This window comes from Rhinatrema bivittatum, chromosome 7 (assembly GCF_901001135.1).
Source record: "Rhinatrema bivittatum chromosome 7, aRhiBiv1.1, whole genome shotgun sequence".
In the NCBI taxonomy this organism is placed as follows: Eukaryota; Metazoa; Chordata; class Amphibia; order Gymnophiona; family Rhinatrematidae; genus Rhinatrema; species Rhinatrema bivittatum.
In genome coordinates, this window is record NC_042621.1 from 220,875,630 (window position 1) to 220,895,208 (window position 19,579).

The 19,579-nt window shown below is 42.6% G+C and overlaps 1 protein-coding gene across 1 annotated transcript in view; it reads left to right on the plus strand.

The window, feature by feature from the left end:
* TNKS2 (tankyrase 2) overlaps nucleotides 1-19,579 on the plus strand; it is a 195,548-nt gene that overhangs the window by 152,054 nt on the left and 23,915 nt on the right. Inside the window, exons 22-24 of the mRNA XM_029609867.1 lie at nucleotides 7,887-7,984; nucleotides 17,718-17,792; nucleotides 18,433-18,538. Of these exons, the coding sequence (XP_029465727.1) occupies nucleotides 7,887-7,984; nucleotides 17,718-17,792; nucleotides 18,433-18,538 (279 nt within the window). The remainder of the gene's footprint in view (nucleotides 1-7,886; nucleotides 7,985-17,717; nucleotides 17,793-18,432; nucleotides 18,539-19,579) is intronic.

Consider the following 19,579-nt stretch of genomic DNA (forward strand, 5'->3'; position numbering starts at 1 on the left):
AATACTAAGATTGCAGAGTTGTCAGCTATTTGATCCTATCCATTTGGGTTAAAACTTGGTCCAGTTTTTCTTGACCTGTATTTGAAAGCTGGAAATTCCATTCTTACAGGCTGATGCAATAAAACGTGTTAAAACGGGCGATTGTATTGAGCACCTGTTTACTTAACGCACACTCAGCTATGTCTCCTGGGCACTCGATGCAATATTTTAAAGAACTGCTGCATTCAAAAGGATGCGCTAGGGAAGAATTATGCATCCCTAGAACTCAAATGCATTGGGCGCTCAGGAGATGTGGCTGTGCACCCCAAATTAGAATGGGGGCTCAGGAGGCTCGAATCAACGTGTGGTTTCATTTTTTTTGCCTTTCAGAGCCCTTTCCCTAAACTTGTTCTGACATGGTCTTGCGCTGTTACTTACAAAACAAAAAAAATACACATCCCCATGAATGTCAGGAGGAAATGTTCAGGAACTACAGGACAGCCCAACAACATAATTGAAAAATAATGTGATTTGATTTCTTAAGATAAAATAAATACAAGTAGGTTTATGGCTTAAACCAGTGGTCCCCAACTCTGTCCTGGGGGCCCACCAGCGAGTCGAGTTTTCAGAATATCCACAATAATATGCATGAGACAGTGCATGCAAATTTTCTCTCATGCATATTCATTGAGGATATCCTGAAAACCTGATTGGCTGGTGGACCCCCAGGACAGGGTTGGGAACCACTGGTTTAACCTACATGCATAGCAGAGAGGATAACAAAGCATGCGAATGGTAAGAACATCATCATGAAAAGTCCTCATAATGGAACTTTTAACTGCCAGTTTTATTTAAGCTGCAGCACGGCTTCCACTTGCCAAAAACTTTCGGTCCTTCTCTTTCTCGTTTCCTAATGTCTAACCCATTATCAGGTATTGAAAGGTATCTTTTACTTTCGCAATAAACTTGCTATTATTATTTAAGGAGTTACCTCTGTGAAGTTTTGCTGCGTGATTATAGAAGAGCTGCTGTTGCCCTGAGCCCTTCATTCATGGAATGACTTAAAAAGTGTGCGTTGGGCATCTAGCAATTTTCTGCATCAGGGGGGGATAGCTAATAGCCTCATCTACATGGAATTTACATGTGATGAATGCTATCGGCTTTGCATTTGTTTGGGCCCATATTTTGAACACACTAATCTTATTGCATCAGGTGCTAGTCTAGTGCGTCCAACCACGCGTAAGCCTGTGCACTAGGCTGAGCGCACTTCATTGCATCGGCCCCTTAATCTTTTAAATCTAGAAGGTATCAGAGATAAGCATAGCTGCTTGGATCTCCTCCTAGTTCAGTATCAACAATGGGAAAAACAGAAAACAACCCCCTGAGAAGATTCAAGACCATAAGAACAAAAAACGTGAGCGGATGTTTTTCAACCGCACGCTGATCAACATTGCGTGCACACACAAACTATCAATAACTAACTGTATATTTATCACTTTTTCTCATTAATATTCAAGCCATCTCAAAAAAATCAGTGCTAATTTCTGACCTGATTCATGATAAAAAAAAATAACCTGACTTTTTGCAAAAAAATGAAACGTGGATAAAACCTACTGACAATGTATCAATTAATCAGCTAGCCTATGCAAATTATGATATCTTTTCAGCTCCTCGCTTACAATGTAGAGGGGGGGGGGTTAATGTCAATAGCAAAGAAACAGTTAAAACTTAAAATATCGCCTATTGATATCTGTCAACCCTATGAAGTCAACTTATTTGAATCTGAAGATTTACAAATGTGTTTGCTATACTGTCCACCTAGACTGCTCGAACACAATATTTCACCACTTATTGAGCTACTTACCATCTCACTAAATCCCAATAAGCCATCAATAATCCTTGGTGACTTCAATTTGCACATGGATATTATCCCATTAGAGAATACGTGCGCCATTTTGCTCGAATCTCTAGCTGCTCTAGGATACGATCTTTCCTCGTTCATGCCCACTCGTAAAGCTGTGGTCACATATTAGACCTGATCTTCACTAATGCAAACTTTTGTAAAAACACTAGCGTCTCAATAACACAAATACCTTGGTCTGATCATTCCCTACTTTATGCAGAAACTGAACTTACCCTCCCTTTTATACATAATAACAATGAATCGATCTACATATCTTATAAATTACAATCCAAGCCTGAAGATTTAACAACAGAATTCAATAATATAAATGATAAGATTAAAGATCTAACCTGTACCGAGGCTACACATTCTTGGCTCTATGACTCTCAGATTATTGCCGATATTGTCCCCTTAGAACAAAAAAATTAAACCAATTAATGTGCAAAACCCTGGTTCTCAAACTGAAGTTGGAAAAAAAAAACACTAAAAAAGATTGAACTAACTTGGAGACGTAACAAAGATTTGTTATCACTAGGGAAATTTAGAGCTGCATTGAATCATTATAAAAAAAAAATATAGGCTAAGCAAAAAAAGAGTATTTCAAAAATAAAATTGAGAAATTCTATCATAACCCCAAGATACTATTTTCAATAGTTAATAACTTATCCAAATCTAATACCCAGAATGATTGTTTATCTGAGGATAAAACTGATGAGGTGCCAATTGTTCTTTAAAAAAATAAAAAAAGACATTTCCTAGCATGTAGCAGATGGACTCGGGACCAATGGGTGTAGTGTGCTCCTGATAGCAGTTGGAGACGGAGTCAGATTTCAATCTAACGTCAGCACTACATATACCCCTGCAGGAGGCTCTGCTCTTCAGTATTTCTCCGTCTCCTTAGCAGTTTGGGACTCTACACACGCTTGCACAGCATTAGGAAATCCAAACCAAAGAAGAAAGAAAATTCCAAATCTTACCTCTACAAGACTAGCCCCGCTCTCCTGCGGTGATACCTAAGGGTCCCTCCCCCAGTTGAGAATTCCTGAGGTGATTTCCGAGATCCCTCAGAGGTAAGCCTCTGACTGGTAGCCGGTTCCCGGCGTGGACTTAGCCCCCAGGAATGGGAGTGGCTGAGAGGCAGCGGTTGCAATACTGAGCGTGGCGGTGAAGGTATTCCCCTCTCCCCCCGCAGCCGGAGACCGCCCAGCACGAGACCGGGAAGCGCTGAGACAAGGTAAAGTAGAAAACTTTTCTTAAAGTCTCCGGTCTCCGAGGCTCGTATAGCCGTACAGATCGCTCTCCCATCAGGTTGAACAGCCCTGCCCAGGCTAGACCCTGATTTGGTACGAGGGTCTTGTCCCGTGGAGACCCTCTAGAGGGGGGTTATGATCTTGCCCGCGTGGTCGCCAGCGCCATCTCCCTCCCTTGATCGCCGTATTGTCCGCACAATTGAGCCGTGCGCACAGCGGTTAGCCGGGCGCATAAACTACTTGTGCGCATAGCGGCGCGCGCACCTGTGCCGTGTGCACAGCGGCACGCTCAACGGTGCCAGGCACACAAATTAAGCCAGTGCACACAACGGCGCGTGCATCTTGCCCTAGGCGCACATAGCGGCTTGCACGCACAGCCAGAGCACATATCTAAACCTCCCCGCGCGCGCATATAAGCGCATAGACAAGTGTTGAACGACTTTACGCGCACAAACCATGGCTCCACCAGCCAAGGGACAAGCCCTCTGCCCAGCCTGCCACCTGAGAGCTGCGCAACCCGAAGTGGCTGCTGCCCTGTGCGAGCAGTGCGAAGAGGCTCTGGTGGAACCAGGACAAGGCCCCTCCCCCCACCCCCGGCCAGTAGAGGAATCCGGCTCCACCAACGATAGTACTCCGGACCTCTCTATCCCCAGCTCGGCCCCTACTTAGCTGGGCCACTCGGGGAACGCCGCGGGCTTCAATCTGGACCCAGGAACATTTTCCTGGGTAGAATTCTTCAAAGGGCTGCAAGCCTTTGTCCAGGCACAATCTGTGCCACCGGTGACACAGCCACAGCCTCCACCAGAAGACCAAAGCCTTCCAGGCCCCTCTCGGCCTCCCCAAGACGTGCCCCCTCTGGACAAAAGCCTCCTCTTAGGGGACACGGACAGCTCGGAGGAAGAACCAGACTCCCTGGAGGAATGAGAAATCCCTCCACGAACGGAATCATACCGAACCATGATGTGCTTCTTCTCCAGAGACGAGTTATCAGACCTCGTGTCTCTGAGCCTGAAGGAGCTGGCCATCCCAGGCACAAGTGCCACAGCGGAGCCAAAGATGAATCCTCTGCTGGGAGCCAAAGATGAATCCTCTGCTGGTCTGGTTCCGTCAGGCCTCACGCCATTTCCCATTGTTGCATGCCGTACAACAACTGATCGACTTGGAATGGACTGCGCCGGAGGCCAGTTTCAAAGGAGGATGGGCCCTAGAAGCCCTATATTATATCCTCAGCCAAAGAACTCCTGGTGTACCCCAAAGTGGACACCATGGTCTGCGCTGTCATGAAGCGCACTATTCCAGTCAAAGGAGGAGCGGCACTCAAGGATGCCCAGGACAGACGTCGGGAATACATCCTTAAACAGTCATTTGATGCAACAGCTATGTCACTATAGATCGCTGCCTGCTGTGCCATGGTGACGGGTGCCTGCTTATCACTTGCCAGGAACGCTACCATGCCTGTCGAAACATTAGAACCAGCAATATCCTTCCTCACGGATGCGATGTCCGACCTGGTGCGCACCTCAGCCAGGGGGGTCTCATCCATTGTGGCAGCCAGAAGACAACTCTGGCTCAGAAGCTGGCCAGCCGACACGACCTCCAAGACGAAACTCACAAGAATGCCCTTTAAAGGAGCCCTCCTGTTCGGAAACGAACTGGAGAATTTAGCAGACAAATGGGGCAAATCCCCAGTACCTTGGCTACCGGAGGACAAGAACAAAAGAAGCCATCGCCCCTCTCCCCGAACATCCAAGGCAGAGGATCACAGCGCTTTAGTCCATATAAGAATACATACCAAGCACCTTGCCCCGCAAGCAGGGGCCAGTCCTTTCGGAACAAACACAATAAGAAGGGAGCCGGCTCAGTTCCAGGCCCCAGCCGCACCCCACAATGAGAATCAACAGACCCATCCACAGGAAGAAGCCATAGGGGGCAGGCTTGCCCTATTCTACCAAAGATGGGTCGAGATAACATTGGAGAAGTGGGTCCTAACCATCATTCGAGAGGGATACTATCTGGACTTCCACAGCATTCCTCCAGACAAATTTGTGAAATCCCCTTGCCACTCCCTCGACAAGAGGATGGCAGTGGAAACCACACTGATAAAATTGCTCTTCCTAAAGGCCATAACACCAGTGCCCACGCACCAACAAAATACTGGGCTCTATTCAATCTATTTTATCATCCCAAGAAAGAGGGAACATTCCGGCCCATCCTGGACCTCAAGTCTATCAACCGCTACCTGAGGGTACCACACTTCCGCATGGAAAGCCTACGTTCGGTCATAAAGGCAGTACAGCCAGGAGAATTTCTGACCTCCCTGGACCTGTCCAAAGCCTGTCTGCACATCCCGGTCCATCACGACCACCAGCGCTTTCTACGCTTCGCGATCATGGATCACTACTACTTGTTCCGGGTGCTACCCTTCGGACTAGCTACTGCCCCTCAGACGTTCACCAAAATCATGGTGGTAGTAGCAGCGACACTGTGGAAAGAAGGAATCATCGTACACCCGTACCTAGACAATTGGCTGATCAGGGCAAAATCTCCAGAAGAAAGTCATCAGGCGACCACTAGAGCCAAGAATCTACTGCAGAATCTCGGGTGGGTCGGCAACAGAGCTAAAAGCTGCCTCCATCCCTCCCAATCTCTAGAATACCTGGGAGTTCAGTTTGACACCCAACAAGACAAGGTCGTCCTCCCCCCTGCAAGGAGAAGGAAATTGATGGACCAGTTGAGAAAACTGGTGAGCGGCGCTCTCCCCACGGTATGGGACTACCTCCAAGTCCTCGGCCTCATGACATCAACTCTAGAAGTCGTCCCATGGGCAAGGGCTCACATTTGACCACTACAACGTTCCCTACTGTCACGATGGAACCCGATGTCCCAGAACTATACCGTTCGCCTCCAGTTACCGGCAGATGTAGGATCCAGTTCCTGTGTGGCTACAAGAAGACCATCTGAGCAAGGGAGTAAGGCTATCCCCACCGACCTGGGTCTTGCTCACCACAGATGCGAGCCTACGAGGGTGGGGAGCTGGTGGCCCAGGAGCAATGGGACAAGGAAGAGTCGGGATGGAACATCAACCGACTTGGAAGCCCGAGCAGTCAGACTAGCCTGCCTGCGATTCTGTCACAGACTCCAGGGAGAATCGGTCAGTCATGTTGTACAACTCCACAACAGTGGCCTACATCAACCGCCAGGGAGGAACCAGAAGCCAACAGGTGTCCCTGGAAATAGACCCCCTAATGGCATGGGTGGAAGCAAACCAAGAGATCTCAGCCGCCCACATCATGGGAAAAGACAACGTTGCTGCGGATTACCTCAGCAGAGAAATTCTAGACCCAGGGGAATGGATGCTGTCGACCACACCATTCCAGTTGATGATGATAAACCGCTGGGGAACTCCAGCCATGGATCTTCTGGCAACCCGGTCCAACGCCCAAGTTCCCAACTTCTTCAGCCGCAGACAAGACTCACAATCCCAGGGGATAACCTGTAATGGTTCTCTTGGCAACTAGGAACTAGCTTGCTCTGATTTTCTGTTGAACTCTATGGGATCTTCTGTATATCTTTCTACTATAGCCGATGATAGGATGAATCATTCGAGATTAGAGAAGCATCAAGGGTTTTTGGTATTAGTGATACCATATTAGCCCAAATAACACTGGTATAGGAATCTCAAGTTGCAAGGACCATTGTGATTTGATTACATCTGTGACCTGCTGTAACGAGGTTCAGTTCTAATGGAAGATGCAGTTTCCTTTGGAGAAGCAGGGATTTCTCTTTTTTAAAGCTTCAATGTTATTAATTCTAGTCCTTTTTGCAGAGGAGGTTACAGATGTTTTGGAATTAGATTGTCTTAGGGTGCAGGCTGCAGATATTCTGTCATATAAAAAGGATTTATGGGATGTCCCTGCTTCATCCATGTTTTTGTATTTTCTAAAGAGTATTAAACATCTTCACTCTCCTGTTTGTGAATCCATTTCTTCCTGGGACCTCTATTTAGTTCCTGGAGCTTCATTTGAAGTCATTAGGGGAACGTTTCTTAAAGGTTTGATGCTTGAGATAATTTTCATAATAAAAATGTTTAGCTAGGTGAATTTCAGAGCTCCAGGTGTTGTCTTATAAGAAACTGTTCCTCAGGTTCTCAGAGGAGGGACTGACCATTTCTGTAGTCCCTTCCATTTTGCTGGAAATGAAACCGTCTGTAGAGCTTTTCAGAGGTCAGTTTTAGGAGGAAAATGTGAATTACACTTATTGGCTGTACTCCGATACTTGTAGGTGACTAATAGTTTTAGAAGATCGGATCATTTGTTCATTTTAAAATTGCCAAGCTTCCTAAAATATTGTATTAGCATCCATTCATTTTCCCCAGAAAAATAAAGCATTAGAAAATCTCACTGCACATCTTTACATAATGCTAAACACTAAAGTTATTGGTGGTGGGAAGATGTGCGTACACACATTTTTTCCCTTCAGAAAGTAAGTTAGTTAATATATGATAATGGTGCTCTATAAGTAATATTATCTTTCTTCATATGTTACATAAAAATGCATACAGCTTATATACGAATACATTTGAATATTATGTACTGAATACATTCTGGATTTAATATTAGCATCCTTCAACTCCAGACGATCATTCTGCTTAGATTATAGTATTTGATATGAAACATGCTAAGTTCTTATTTTTCTCCTGTCAAAAAAGGTTTAGTAAAATATTTTTCCTAACTGCATTAAATGTTGTGTTTTAGGGTTGAATCCATATTTAACCTTGAATACTTCTGGTAGTGGAACAATTCTCATAGACCTGTCACCTGATGACAAGGAATTTCAGTCTGTTGAAGAAGAGGTATGCTATATTTTTTGTTTTTTTTTCTTGTTTTCCACTCAGATGGCTGGAGATGCTACTGTAAAGTAAGCACAATAACAAAAATGCTGCCATTGGAATAAATTAAATCCAAAGTCTATTTGACCCAAGAAAGCTCATGTCAAGGGATAGTCCTGAGTTACAGCTTCCTCTTTATCCAGTCAGACCAGTCCAGACAAATGCACACTGACGAGGAGAATGGAGATCAAAGGTTTACTGACATTACTCGTTATATGCATCCATGCTGAGCTCAGCCTGCCAATATTTTCTGACTCCAGCAGATGGTAGGCGCGTAGATCCTGTGCTATGGTAGGCTAGATAGGAAAATTTGAGGATGGCTCCTGAAGTGAAAGACTAGCTTTCACTCTCTGTTAAGCAAAGCTTGCAGATGGGATTTAAAAAAAAAAAAAAAAGGCAGCTCTTGAGGTGAAAGCCTTGAGCACCCTCCCTCAGTTGAGTAGTGTCTGGACAGGGGGTTTCCAAGGGTGGTTCTGCTTTGGGGTTGTATTTCTTTTGGGGGGAGGTTGAAGGGAGGGCTTCTCCCCCTCCCCCAGTTTTGTTTTCACTCTCTGGAGCAAGTCTTCCCCTTTAAAGCTTTAGGCTGTACTCAACTAGGGCGAATAAAATAGAAACACAAAAACAGTGAGAACAGAGCAGTGGCATACTGGGTGTCCTTAGCTGGCGTCTTCAGGCTATATTGGAGAGCAATTCCTGAGTGAATCGCATAAATACTTTGTAACCCTCGGCGCCGCCTTTGTTGGAGTCTGCAACATCAGAGGGTAATTGAGGCCACAAGAGAGCATGGGAAGAAAACCGCACTCTGCACAGCTTGCAAAAGCCACTATTAGGGCCAGCTTTAAATCTGTGCCGTGACTGTATTAGGGTCCAGGGAGACCTGTGTGGCAACAAACTGGAGCCTCCAGAAGAATCAGCAATCGTGGAGTTGGCCAGGCAGCCTTTCTCTGTCAGGCCCCAAAGCCTGAAGAAGAGAATAGCGGCCATATTGAGACTTCGGGAGTGAAGGAGAACTGGGGCCTCCTCTCAGACCTGAAGGCCATGTGCAGGTGGATACTGCAGGCAATTCATTCTCAGCAGCAGCCCTCAAGGAAGCAGTCTCTGCTACTCCAGCTTTAGAGGCTGCCTCCTTGGGCTGAGCTTTTGTGTCCTGGCACCTTTTGCGTAGGATAGAGAGTAGTCCCAGGACTGTTTCAGCTCTTTCAGAATTAGCAGGGAGACAGAGCACAAAAAGATCCAGAGGAGGGAAGAGAGAAAGTTGGAGTACATTTCTGATTCTGAGGACTCTCTTAATCACTTTCATAGAATTCCAGAAATGAATAGTGAAGAGTTGGAATAAAGAGCATATCCTCCTGAAGGGGAAGGATTGTACTGTTATGCTGTGTCTCTTTCATAAGAAAGAGCTAGCATCCTTAATTTCCAGTCTCTCTGTACTTTGAATATTGCAGAGGATAAGGAAAAGGAAACTTCCAGCTCAGTGGATGTTCCTATTATGGTCAGTATTTGGAAACTGTGAAAAATCTGATTGATCTGGAATGGGTGTATTCCAAATTTAACTTCAAGTAAGGTTGCTTGCTGTCCAAGTTGTACCCTTTGGTTTCTCAGGAAAGATGCGTTGGTCTGATCAATAACTGATAGACATTCCCAGTAGAATGAGGTGCTGTGCTGAAGAATTCTCAGGACAGAAAGATAGAATTGGTGCTAAAACAGGCCTTTCAAGTTGTCAGCATGGCAATACAGATAGTGGCTTGCATCTGGTGCAGTATATCCAAGAGGAGTCTGGAGGAATCCATTCAGTTGGAAATGGGAGCAGCATATTTGGCGGATGGCTATTTTGATTTGGTTCGGATGTGTACAAGGAGTATATAGCATCCATAGTGGCGGCTAGGAGACTTCTTTGAAAGTGTAGTTGGTCAGCGTATTCAATATCTAAGACCAAATTGATGATTCCCTTTAAATGGCAGCTTTTCAGAGAGGACCTTGGAAAAAATGAAAAAGGCTTTAGGAGGAGTCCAAAGTACCGAAGCTTCCAGAGGGACAGGTCAAAGTGGTTATTGCATTCTCGTTCAGCCTGGAATAGGTTTTGGGATTCGAGGAGGTTTAAGAAGGGAAGGAATGTTGGTAATCAAAGATTCTGACCCTTTGGCAGGTATTAGTCCTTTCATTCAAGCAAGAAAGGAAGTAAGGCAGAATCCTCAGAATAAAGTTCCATTTGAGCTGCCCATTGAGTTTTTGGGGGCCTAAAATTGCATCGGGTTAGTGGGTCTTAGAGGTCATATGAGATGGTTATGCTCTGAAATTCTCCCATCCCATTTCAGATGCTTTTATAGGTTCTCCTCGTCATTCCGCCAGAAAGTGAAAAGCCGTAAAAGCGACACTAGGAAGGTTCCTTGATTTGAAGGCAGGCCATTGTTCCATTTACTTCATGGTTCTCAAACAGGAGGGATCCTTTCATCCCATTATAGATGTGAAGCGGGTCAACAGCTTTGAGGACTTATTTCACAATGGAAATGCAGAAGTCAATGATGGCAGTGAGGAAGGAAGAATTTCTGACCTCTTTGGAACTTAGAGAAGCTTATCTTTTGATATCCATGAGATTAATATTGGCTCATTTTTTAAATATTAGATGGCTGTGCTTTTAGTTTATATAAGCTTTTTTATGATTGTTTACAATTTTATTTCTATATATGTTGAGATGTTAGCCACTTAGAATCATGGATTATGTGGCCTATATAAATGTTTTAATAAACAAATTGACAAGATAAGTTTAAAATTAAAGAGCAATTTTAAGGAGAGCTTATCAGCTCTTCCTTCATTTCACAGTGCTGAGGGGGGAGCAGGGCATTTTCAGTTTCAAACTCTGCCCTTTTGATTAGCCACTGTCTGACCTTTTCAAAGTGGTGATGGTTGTGACGGTGGCACACTGCAAGGATGGAATTTTAGTACATCCTTATTTGAACAACTGGGTGATAAGGGTGTACTGGCCATTGAGATGGTGGTTGTTTCTACAGGAATTAGGTTGGTCAATTTCTCCAAGAGCAGTTTAATCTCCCTTCAAACCCTGGAGTTACCTTAGTGCACCTTTTGATGTGAAGGTAGACTATGTTCAACTGACAGACCAAAGAATTCAAAAACTAGTGGGTCAGAAGAGCCTTTCGCTGTTATCAGTCAGAAATCTGACTGTGGAGTTATCTACAACAACTCAGTTCCATGACAGTGGTGTTAGATCTGCTGCTTAGGGCGAGGGTACACATGAAGTGTCTTCAGAAAGCATTGCTCAAGATAGGCTACTTAGTAGACTTATGAGACTATCAGTGCCGGAATCTGTTTGGGTCAGTTTACAATGGTGTCTAGATTGTAAAAATTTGGAATCAGGAGTGGATCTCGAACCCCCAGTCTAGGTGATGATGACAACAGATGCCAGTTTGTTGAGGCGGGGAATACATTGTCTGGGTCAGATGGCTTAGGGGCAGTGGTCTCCCAAAGAGGTAGATTGGTCCAGCAGTCAGTTGAAGACTAGATCAGTTTGGTTGGCTTTCCATTTTGCATCTCTGCTGAGGAATCAGGCAGTCAAGATAATGTCAAACAACATCACTACATATATGAATCATCAAAGGGACCACTGTTCATTTGGGCAGAAAGGAATCTAAAGTTTATTGCAGCTTACACATAGGTGTGGAGAATATTCAGGTGGACTTTCTCAGTCACAATGTAGTTGACCACGGGGAGTGGTCCTTGTCTTAGGCAGCATTTGAACAAATGGTGGCAAGGTGAGGAGCCCCGATGATGGATCTCATGGTGACAATCAGGAATGCAAAGATTGGAAAGATTTTTCAGTTGAAGGAACAGTCGCTCAGCCAGATGTGATGCTCTGGTTCAGAGTTGGCTGACAAGAGGCAGTTCTTTATGCATTCTCTCTATGATCCATGATAGGAAGAATGCTTCAAAACATTTTGTGGCATTAAGATCTGATAATTCTAATAGCTCTGTACTTGCCAGTGTGCCCTTGGTACATGTATCTCATGCAGCTGTTGCATGGAAGGCCATTAAGGTTTTTGTGCCACAAGGAGCTCCTCTCGCAGGGCCCGGTTCTGCATGACAGCCCAGCTTGTGTTTGTCTTATGGCTTGCCCCTTGAGAGGGCTCATCTAGCACAAATTTAAATTACAGAAAAAAAGGGTTATTCTCAAAGTGTAGTGGATACTCTTTTTAAAGACTAGGAAGTCTTCCACTTCTTTAGCATATGTAAGAATTTAGAGAGTTTTTGAAGATTGATGTGCTGGTAAACAGATTAGTCCTGACAATTAATTGATACATATAATTTTAGACTTTTTACAGGCAGAACATACCAAAAGTTTGGCACTTAATTCCTTGAAGGTACAAGATGCAGATCTTGCATACTACAGGGGACATATTTTGAGTAGAATCTGGTCGTCTTATCTAGATATGACTTTTTTTTTTTTTTTTTTTACAGGAGTCGAGCATATTAAAGCTTCCATTCCCTTCTTGGAACCTGAATTTGGTGGTGTCCTTTTATCAGGGTCACAGTTTAAGCCTATTAATGGAATTTTGGTAAGGCTGCTTACCTTGAAGGTGGTTTTTCTAGTTACAATTTGATCAGCTAGATAAATTTCAGAATTACAGGCTTTTTTACAGAGAGCACTTTCTAATCATCTCAAAAGATATGGTTAGGATTCCTATGGTACCTTCTTTTCTGCTAAAGGTGGGTAAGGCTTTTCACTGGAATCAGGCCGTTTGCCTTTGATTAGTAAGCATACAGATTTGAAAGTATACAGATTGCTTCAGTTTGGATGTGAGGAGAGTTCTTTTGAGATATCTCACTCAAAGATGCCTTCAGGAAATCATTTCATCTTTTCGTCTTGAATAGTATAGGCCAGAAAGGTGAGACAGCTACCAAAGCTTTGATAGTGCATTGGATAAAGGATGATATTACAAAGGCATATGTGGATAGCGGTAGGTCCTTTCTTGAGCAGATGAGAGCACATTTCATGAGAATTCAGGCTGCTTCCTGGGCAGAGCTGCAGTTGGTGTATCCTCTGGACATTTGTAAGGCAGGGACTTGGTCTTTGTACCCTGTAATGACATCCTTAATCCAGCTGTAAGGAAGGCCACCTTTTTTGAAGCATTATTGGGCTTCATTTACCTCTGAGGTCTCGAGAGCAGGTTTGACAGTGTCCTGCCCTATCCCAGAGTAGTTTGGGTACTTCCCATTCATCTGGTCTGGTCTGACTGGATGAAGAGGAAGGAGAAATTAGTTATTACCTGATAATTTCCTTTCCTTGAGTCTATTCAGACCAGTACAGGACCCTCCCAATAGTTCCAAATTTGCATAAATCTATATTGCCAACTGGCATGTATCTTTGATCACATTATGGAATTTAAAGTGAAATCTGCAATATTTTTGCACAGCAGGTGAGTGCTTTGCTGAGCTGTAAATACTGTTTGTTTCTTAGTTTCATTTCATGTTGGAAGCCCTTTGTTTAAAAAAAACATTGCAATTAGTTATCACTTATCTTGTTGCAGATAATACTGCAGACTGAGGTCAGCACGGATACATATGTAAGGGGTGATATTAACAAATCTTTTGATCTGTCTCCATTTGCTGGTCAGTGTGCATCGCCCATTCGTCTGATCCACTCTAACTGGACGAAAGGAAATTATAAGCTAATAACTAATTTATCTTTATTGTCTGAAGAAAATGGTAATTTTGTCCTGTTGACACTGTGCAGCAGCTGGTATGTCGCTCAGTTAATGCATGGACACCACTACTGACAGGACAAAAAGCATGAATATATTACATTGTCTGGAGAAATGTTGAGATTTTAAGATTGCCCCTTGACATAGAACTCTTTGAAAAGAAATGGATGCTAGAATCATTTTATTTATGTACTAAATAAAGCTATTTTGCTTATCCCCCATGATCAGTGTCTGCTTTCTTTAGTGTTCTCTAGGTTTTGAGCAACTGGTGCTGCCTTTCACTAAACCATGAGTTTGTTCCCTTTTTATAATTCACTATACCATATCTGCCTTTCCAGGTTTATTTGCAATCCTATTTCTGAAAGCCATGCAAGTGTGTAGCTTTTTCTCAGCCTTTTAATTGTTGGAATGGAAAGATAAGTTTGCTTTTATTGCAGTAGTTCTCCAGTTCTTGATGCCCTCAGACAATGTGTAAATGAATACACATGTCTCAGGACTTCATGATAGATATCCTGAAGACCAGACGTGTAATTCTGTTTCCAGCATAATAACACTTAGATGATGACAGTGAAAAAAAAATAACAGCTGGCCCAGCTAATTTTCCCAATTCTTTTCCACACAGCTAAGGATATATCCAGGCTGCCAGCTGTAGCACAGTAATAGGAACCATCAGCTATATATCTATTTAGTAAAGAGTGTTAGTAAATAGGCCCCATGGAGATTAATGAAAGTTGTATTAAAATCAACCTTTATAATCTATTAGAATTCTTTGAAAGATGAATAAGCATGTGAATAAAAGTGAGCCAGCTGATATAGTGTATTTGGATTTTCAGAAGGCCTTTGATAAAATCCCTCATGAAAGACTCCTCAGGAAATTAATAATTTATGGGAGAGGAGGCCGTGTCTATTGTAGATTGGTTAAAGAATAGGAAACAAAGTACGACTAAATAGTTTTTCTACTGGAGATAGGTAAATAGTGGTGTGCCCCAAGGATCTATACTGGGACCACTGTTTTTAAGTTATTCATTAACTGTCTAGAAAAGGGAGCAGCTTAATGACGTGATCAAATTTGCAGGTGATGTTAAAATATTCAAAGTAGTTAAAACATAAGTAGAGTGTAAGCAACTGCAGAAGGATCTTGCAAGACTGGGGAACTGAGCATCTAAATGACAGATGAAATTTATTGTAGACAAGTGCAAAGTGATGAACACAGAGAAAAATAATCCTAACTATGGGTATACAATAGTGGGTTCCATCTTAGGAATCACCACTCAATAAAAGGATCTTGCAGGCCTTGTAGACAATACATTGAAATCCTTAGCTCGATGTGCAGTGGCGGTCAACAAATCAAATAGAATGTTAAGGATTATTTGGAAAAGAATGGAGAATAAAATGGAGAATTATAATGCCTCTATATTGATGAAAGGTATGATTATACCATGAATATTGTATGCAGTCCTGATGGCTCTCATTTCAAGAAAGATATAACAGAATTAGAAAAGGTACAGAGATGGAGAACAAGAATGATGAAGGGGATGGGATAGTGCCCTTATAATGAAAGGCTATAAATAGTTTAGAGCTCTTCAGCTTGGAGAAGAGACAACTGAGATGGGATATTGTAGAGATTTATAAAATCATGAATGGGATGGAACAGGTAAATAGAAAATGGTTATTTACCCTTTCAGGTAGTACGAAGACTAGGGGATTTGCCACAAAGCTAGTAAGTTGCAGATTTAAAACAAATTGGAGGAAGTGTGTGTTTAACGCACAGCTAAGTTGTGAACTTTCTTGCTGGAGGATGTGGTCATATCATCTGGCATAGCTGGGTTTAAAAGTGGTTTGGACAGGTTCCTAGGGAAAAATCCTTAAACCATTATTAGGTTGGGGAACTTGGAGAACCCCATTACTTATCCCTGGGGAATGAGCAGCAAGGAATTGGATGTACACTTAGAGATTTGCCAGGTACTTCTTAATGGCCCAGATTGGCTACTTTTGGGGACAATGACTTTTGATCTAACACAGAATGGCATCTCTTAGGTTATTTCGCTGCGAATATCATAAATGAACACAAGCTATAACTTTGCCACAAGCTATATTTTCTACAACTCAGAGGATTTCAGGATTTGGTGAGATCCTTCCTTCCTAAAGTTTTCTTATCTATAAGCCTTGAACTGAATCAAATATCTGTATCTACAGATACAGCACTAGTTAATGGGAGCTATCCCTGAAACTATCATTTATTGTAGTTTCAGAAAATGTTAAGCCACTGCATCCACAATGGGGAGAAACAATATTGATAGACCAGGTCCTAGAGCAGTTATATCCACTCACATGTTTACTTTTTAATGCAATATCTGAACAAGAAATTATTTGGACATATTTTCTGAAACACGACAAAATGATGTATACAGGAATTTATAGCAGAAATTTCTCCTGCAAAGCTTTACTGATAACGCACTTTCAACATGAATATCATTAGGGATTATACTAAATTATAGTACATGCGTCAAATGTAGGGATTTGTGTAAGAAAGTAATGGCCTAAGTTTCTGAACACATTTTGTAAACTGTATAACTTGAGACTGGATACCTTAAGTCACTGTCTTTGCAGAGGAAAAGATAACTCAGGCTGCTTCAAGGCTGACTGAAATAGACTGCATTTTTCTTTTATGAAATGTAGCTAACCATGGAATTATTCTGCTGTAAATTATATTTTCTCAAAGCAGACTAAATGTATAGAGGACTATACAGAATAGCAGATCACAGGAATTATTGATATATATATTATCCCATATGAACTGAAGCAAATATATTGTAATTTAGTGCATGACCTGTTGATGCTCCAGTTAAAGGCAAGGGAGGTGATGGGTGCCAGTAAATTCTACTTTACATCTATACATTTTTTTTCAATTCAGAAAATATCTACCAGAATTCTTTAGTGTTGTGAGATTTTTGTATTTTCATAGAATAGCAACTATACAGGGTTTCTTCAGAAATCCTATACTTCGAGGCTGGGAATGCTGTGGAGGCAATATTCACAGCGCTGGAAGGTCAGGGGAAGAGTCATTCACTGCACAGTAGCAATACCTAGTCTAAAGACCCACCTTTTTGAAACCTCTTTTAAATCTTATCCCTGATTGTCTGTTTTTAGTCTTGACTAACTTTCTTTTCTTTTAACCAAGTCTGTTGTCCTGTATGTTTGTCTTATTAGATTGTAAGCTCTATTGAGCAGGGACTGTCTTTTTGTATGTTTGAACAGTGCTGCATATGGCGTGTAACACTATAGAAATGTTAAGTAGTAGTAGTAAATTTAGGGCCCATGATTGCAGGATTCCAGAAAAGAGCTCTAGTGCTTGGTCTTTAGCCAAAGACTGTCTCTGCAATGAACTACAGCAAGTTGAGAGGGGATGTAAATAAGGGGAAAACATCCCCAGGTGGTTGTAAATGAAAGCTTAAGAGCACCAGATCCTAGCTCTGGTTCTAGTTGAGCAGGAAGCCCAGCAATGCTGGAGGAAACTGCTGGGTCAAAAAATCCTATACTAAACACTTCAAGTGCAATTTTATTAAAACTTTTATAGAACTAGCAAATCATGGAGAAGTCAGTTTCTAAAAACACTAAAAACAATTCCTTGAGTTAACCCATCAGCCCAGCTACAAGAGACCCATGTTTTAAGTTTCCTATCCAGTGGAACTTAACATTGGGCTTAGGAAGAGAGCAATACCTACTGACTCATGAGCATCACTGAAGGGTTTAGTCTTGGACACTGTCTTCTGCCTACTTAGGGATGTTTTAGTCAGGTTTCTGGTCAATATCCAAGAAGCTGCAGTTGGTGTTAAATATCTAAATTTAATGGGATTTATAACAAAGGTTGCAATTTTTCAGGTTATCCTTATTATTCACACTTTGTATTTCTGGTTCCTGGAATTTGTTAGAATCGGTTTTAATTTAAAATATGAATTCTTGTGATGTAAATTACTCTACAGATGCAGAGTACTGTCCGTGAACACAGAGATGGAGGGCATGCAGGTGGCGTTTTCAATAGATATAACATTATTAAGGTAATTAGAATGTTTCGATAACTGTTCTTGTTCATTACATAGCATTGTGAATTATATTTTCCTCCAAATACCAACAGGGGCAGACAGAAATTCCACAGGCTATTATATGAAAAGTTTTTTAGTGCTACCACTAAGGTATTACCAGTCTCAGTCCTTCAGAATTTGAGCACAGCATTCCAGATGATGGGGGTGTCTGGGTCTACAGGGAAACATTCTCCATTTCTTCAAATTCGTGGGCTTCTCATTGCTTCTAGTGCCCAATATTCTTGAGGATACTAATAAACATTTACATCATGAGTTTCAGGATGTGGACCTGCTGTAGAAGTTTCTACTTATTTTTCTATGTCCATGAATTACAAAGTACTTGAGACAAAATTGAGTGACAAAGGAACCCCTCAAGCCTGCAGCAAGAAAAATTTTAAAAAATATTAAAGGGTGAAAGAATGGAATCTTCCTCCTTTCTTCCATCAGCTGTTTGAACTAAGATTTTTCTCATAGAAAAGACAACTTAAACGAAACTAAAAAGCAGGAAAGAGTTCTTTAAGAAAAAGTACAGATTAGTTTGCAGACTGACTTTGTGGCCTTCGAGATCCAGAGTTAGATAACCTTAGCCTATGCCTTCTTTTTTTTATTGTTTTAGATTCAGAAAGTGTGCAACAAAAAACTATGGGAAAAATATACTCACCGGAGGAAAGAAGTTACTGAAGAAAACCATAACCACGCAAACGAAAGAATGCTGTTTCATGGTAGGATGCTTCTGAGTTCAAAATTGTTTTTCAATGACCTTGTCAACAGGTTAACTTAGGGAAAGGAAAAAAAAAAAAAAATAAAAAAAATATATTATATATATATATAAATAACAACTTGGCCTGACTCAATAACCCAGTGCCAGAATTTGATTCCCAGTCCTGGATCCTCAGGCAGGAAATGCTGCAGCGTACCATTTACACTCTGAGGGAGTTCCAGCCTTTACTCAAGAGTGACTCCAGAAAACACTTGTACTGACTTGTGCAGGCAACTTTTGTCCATCTTCTCTTAGGCAGTAGCATATTGCTTCAATGCTTGGATTTGATAGTAGGGGGAGAGGGCAGGGCCAGTGCTAGCTTTGTTGCTGCCCTGTGCGAACAAGTACTGTGCCTCCAGTGACAGGTTTATTGCACTCTGTAACTACTGTACACATCGTAAACTGGCGCGGAGTATAAAGTTGCTACACACCGCCGCTATGATACCCAGAGCGGACACTTCAAAAATTCGCTTCAGGTGTACCTCAAGCTTCCTGCCCTGAAGGTCCTTTAAAGCTGCCCCCCGGCCACTGGAATTGTAGTCCTCTTCGTGACCGCAGACACTGAGGCATCAACCTTGGGCACTTTAGCTCCAGCACCTCTTCGGGTAAGGGATACAATTTGTCCATGGCTCTGCTGACCTTCAGGCCAATTTCAGGAGTGTCCCACTCCCTGACGATTAATTGCTTTACTATCCTATGCAAAGGGAAGGTAGTAGCCGGACCTCGCAGACCAACCATGACCAGATCCACAGAGTCCTGGTCCTGCTCCACCTGCGGCACAGGAAACTCAAGCTCCGCTAAGACATGCGGGATAAGAGGGGTAATCTTCTCCCGCTGAAAGAGACGCAGCACTTTGGTATCATCTCTCTCAAGGGGGGAGGGCAACGTTCCCAGGTCATCCTCCCCGGGTCCTGCCCTGACGTGAGCAGAGCATCCAGATGGTCCCCCGATGATAACTGTGGATCTACGTCCCCTGTTGCGGGAATACACCTGAAGGGCTGTG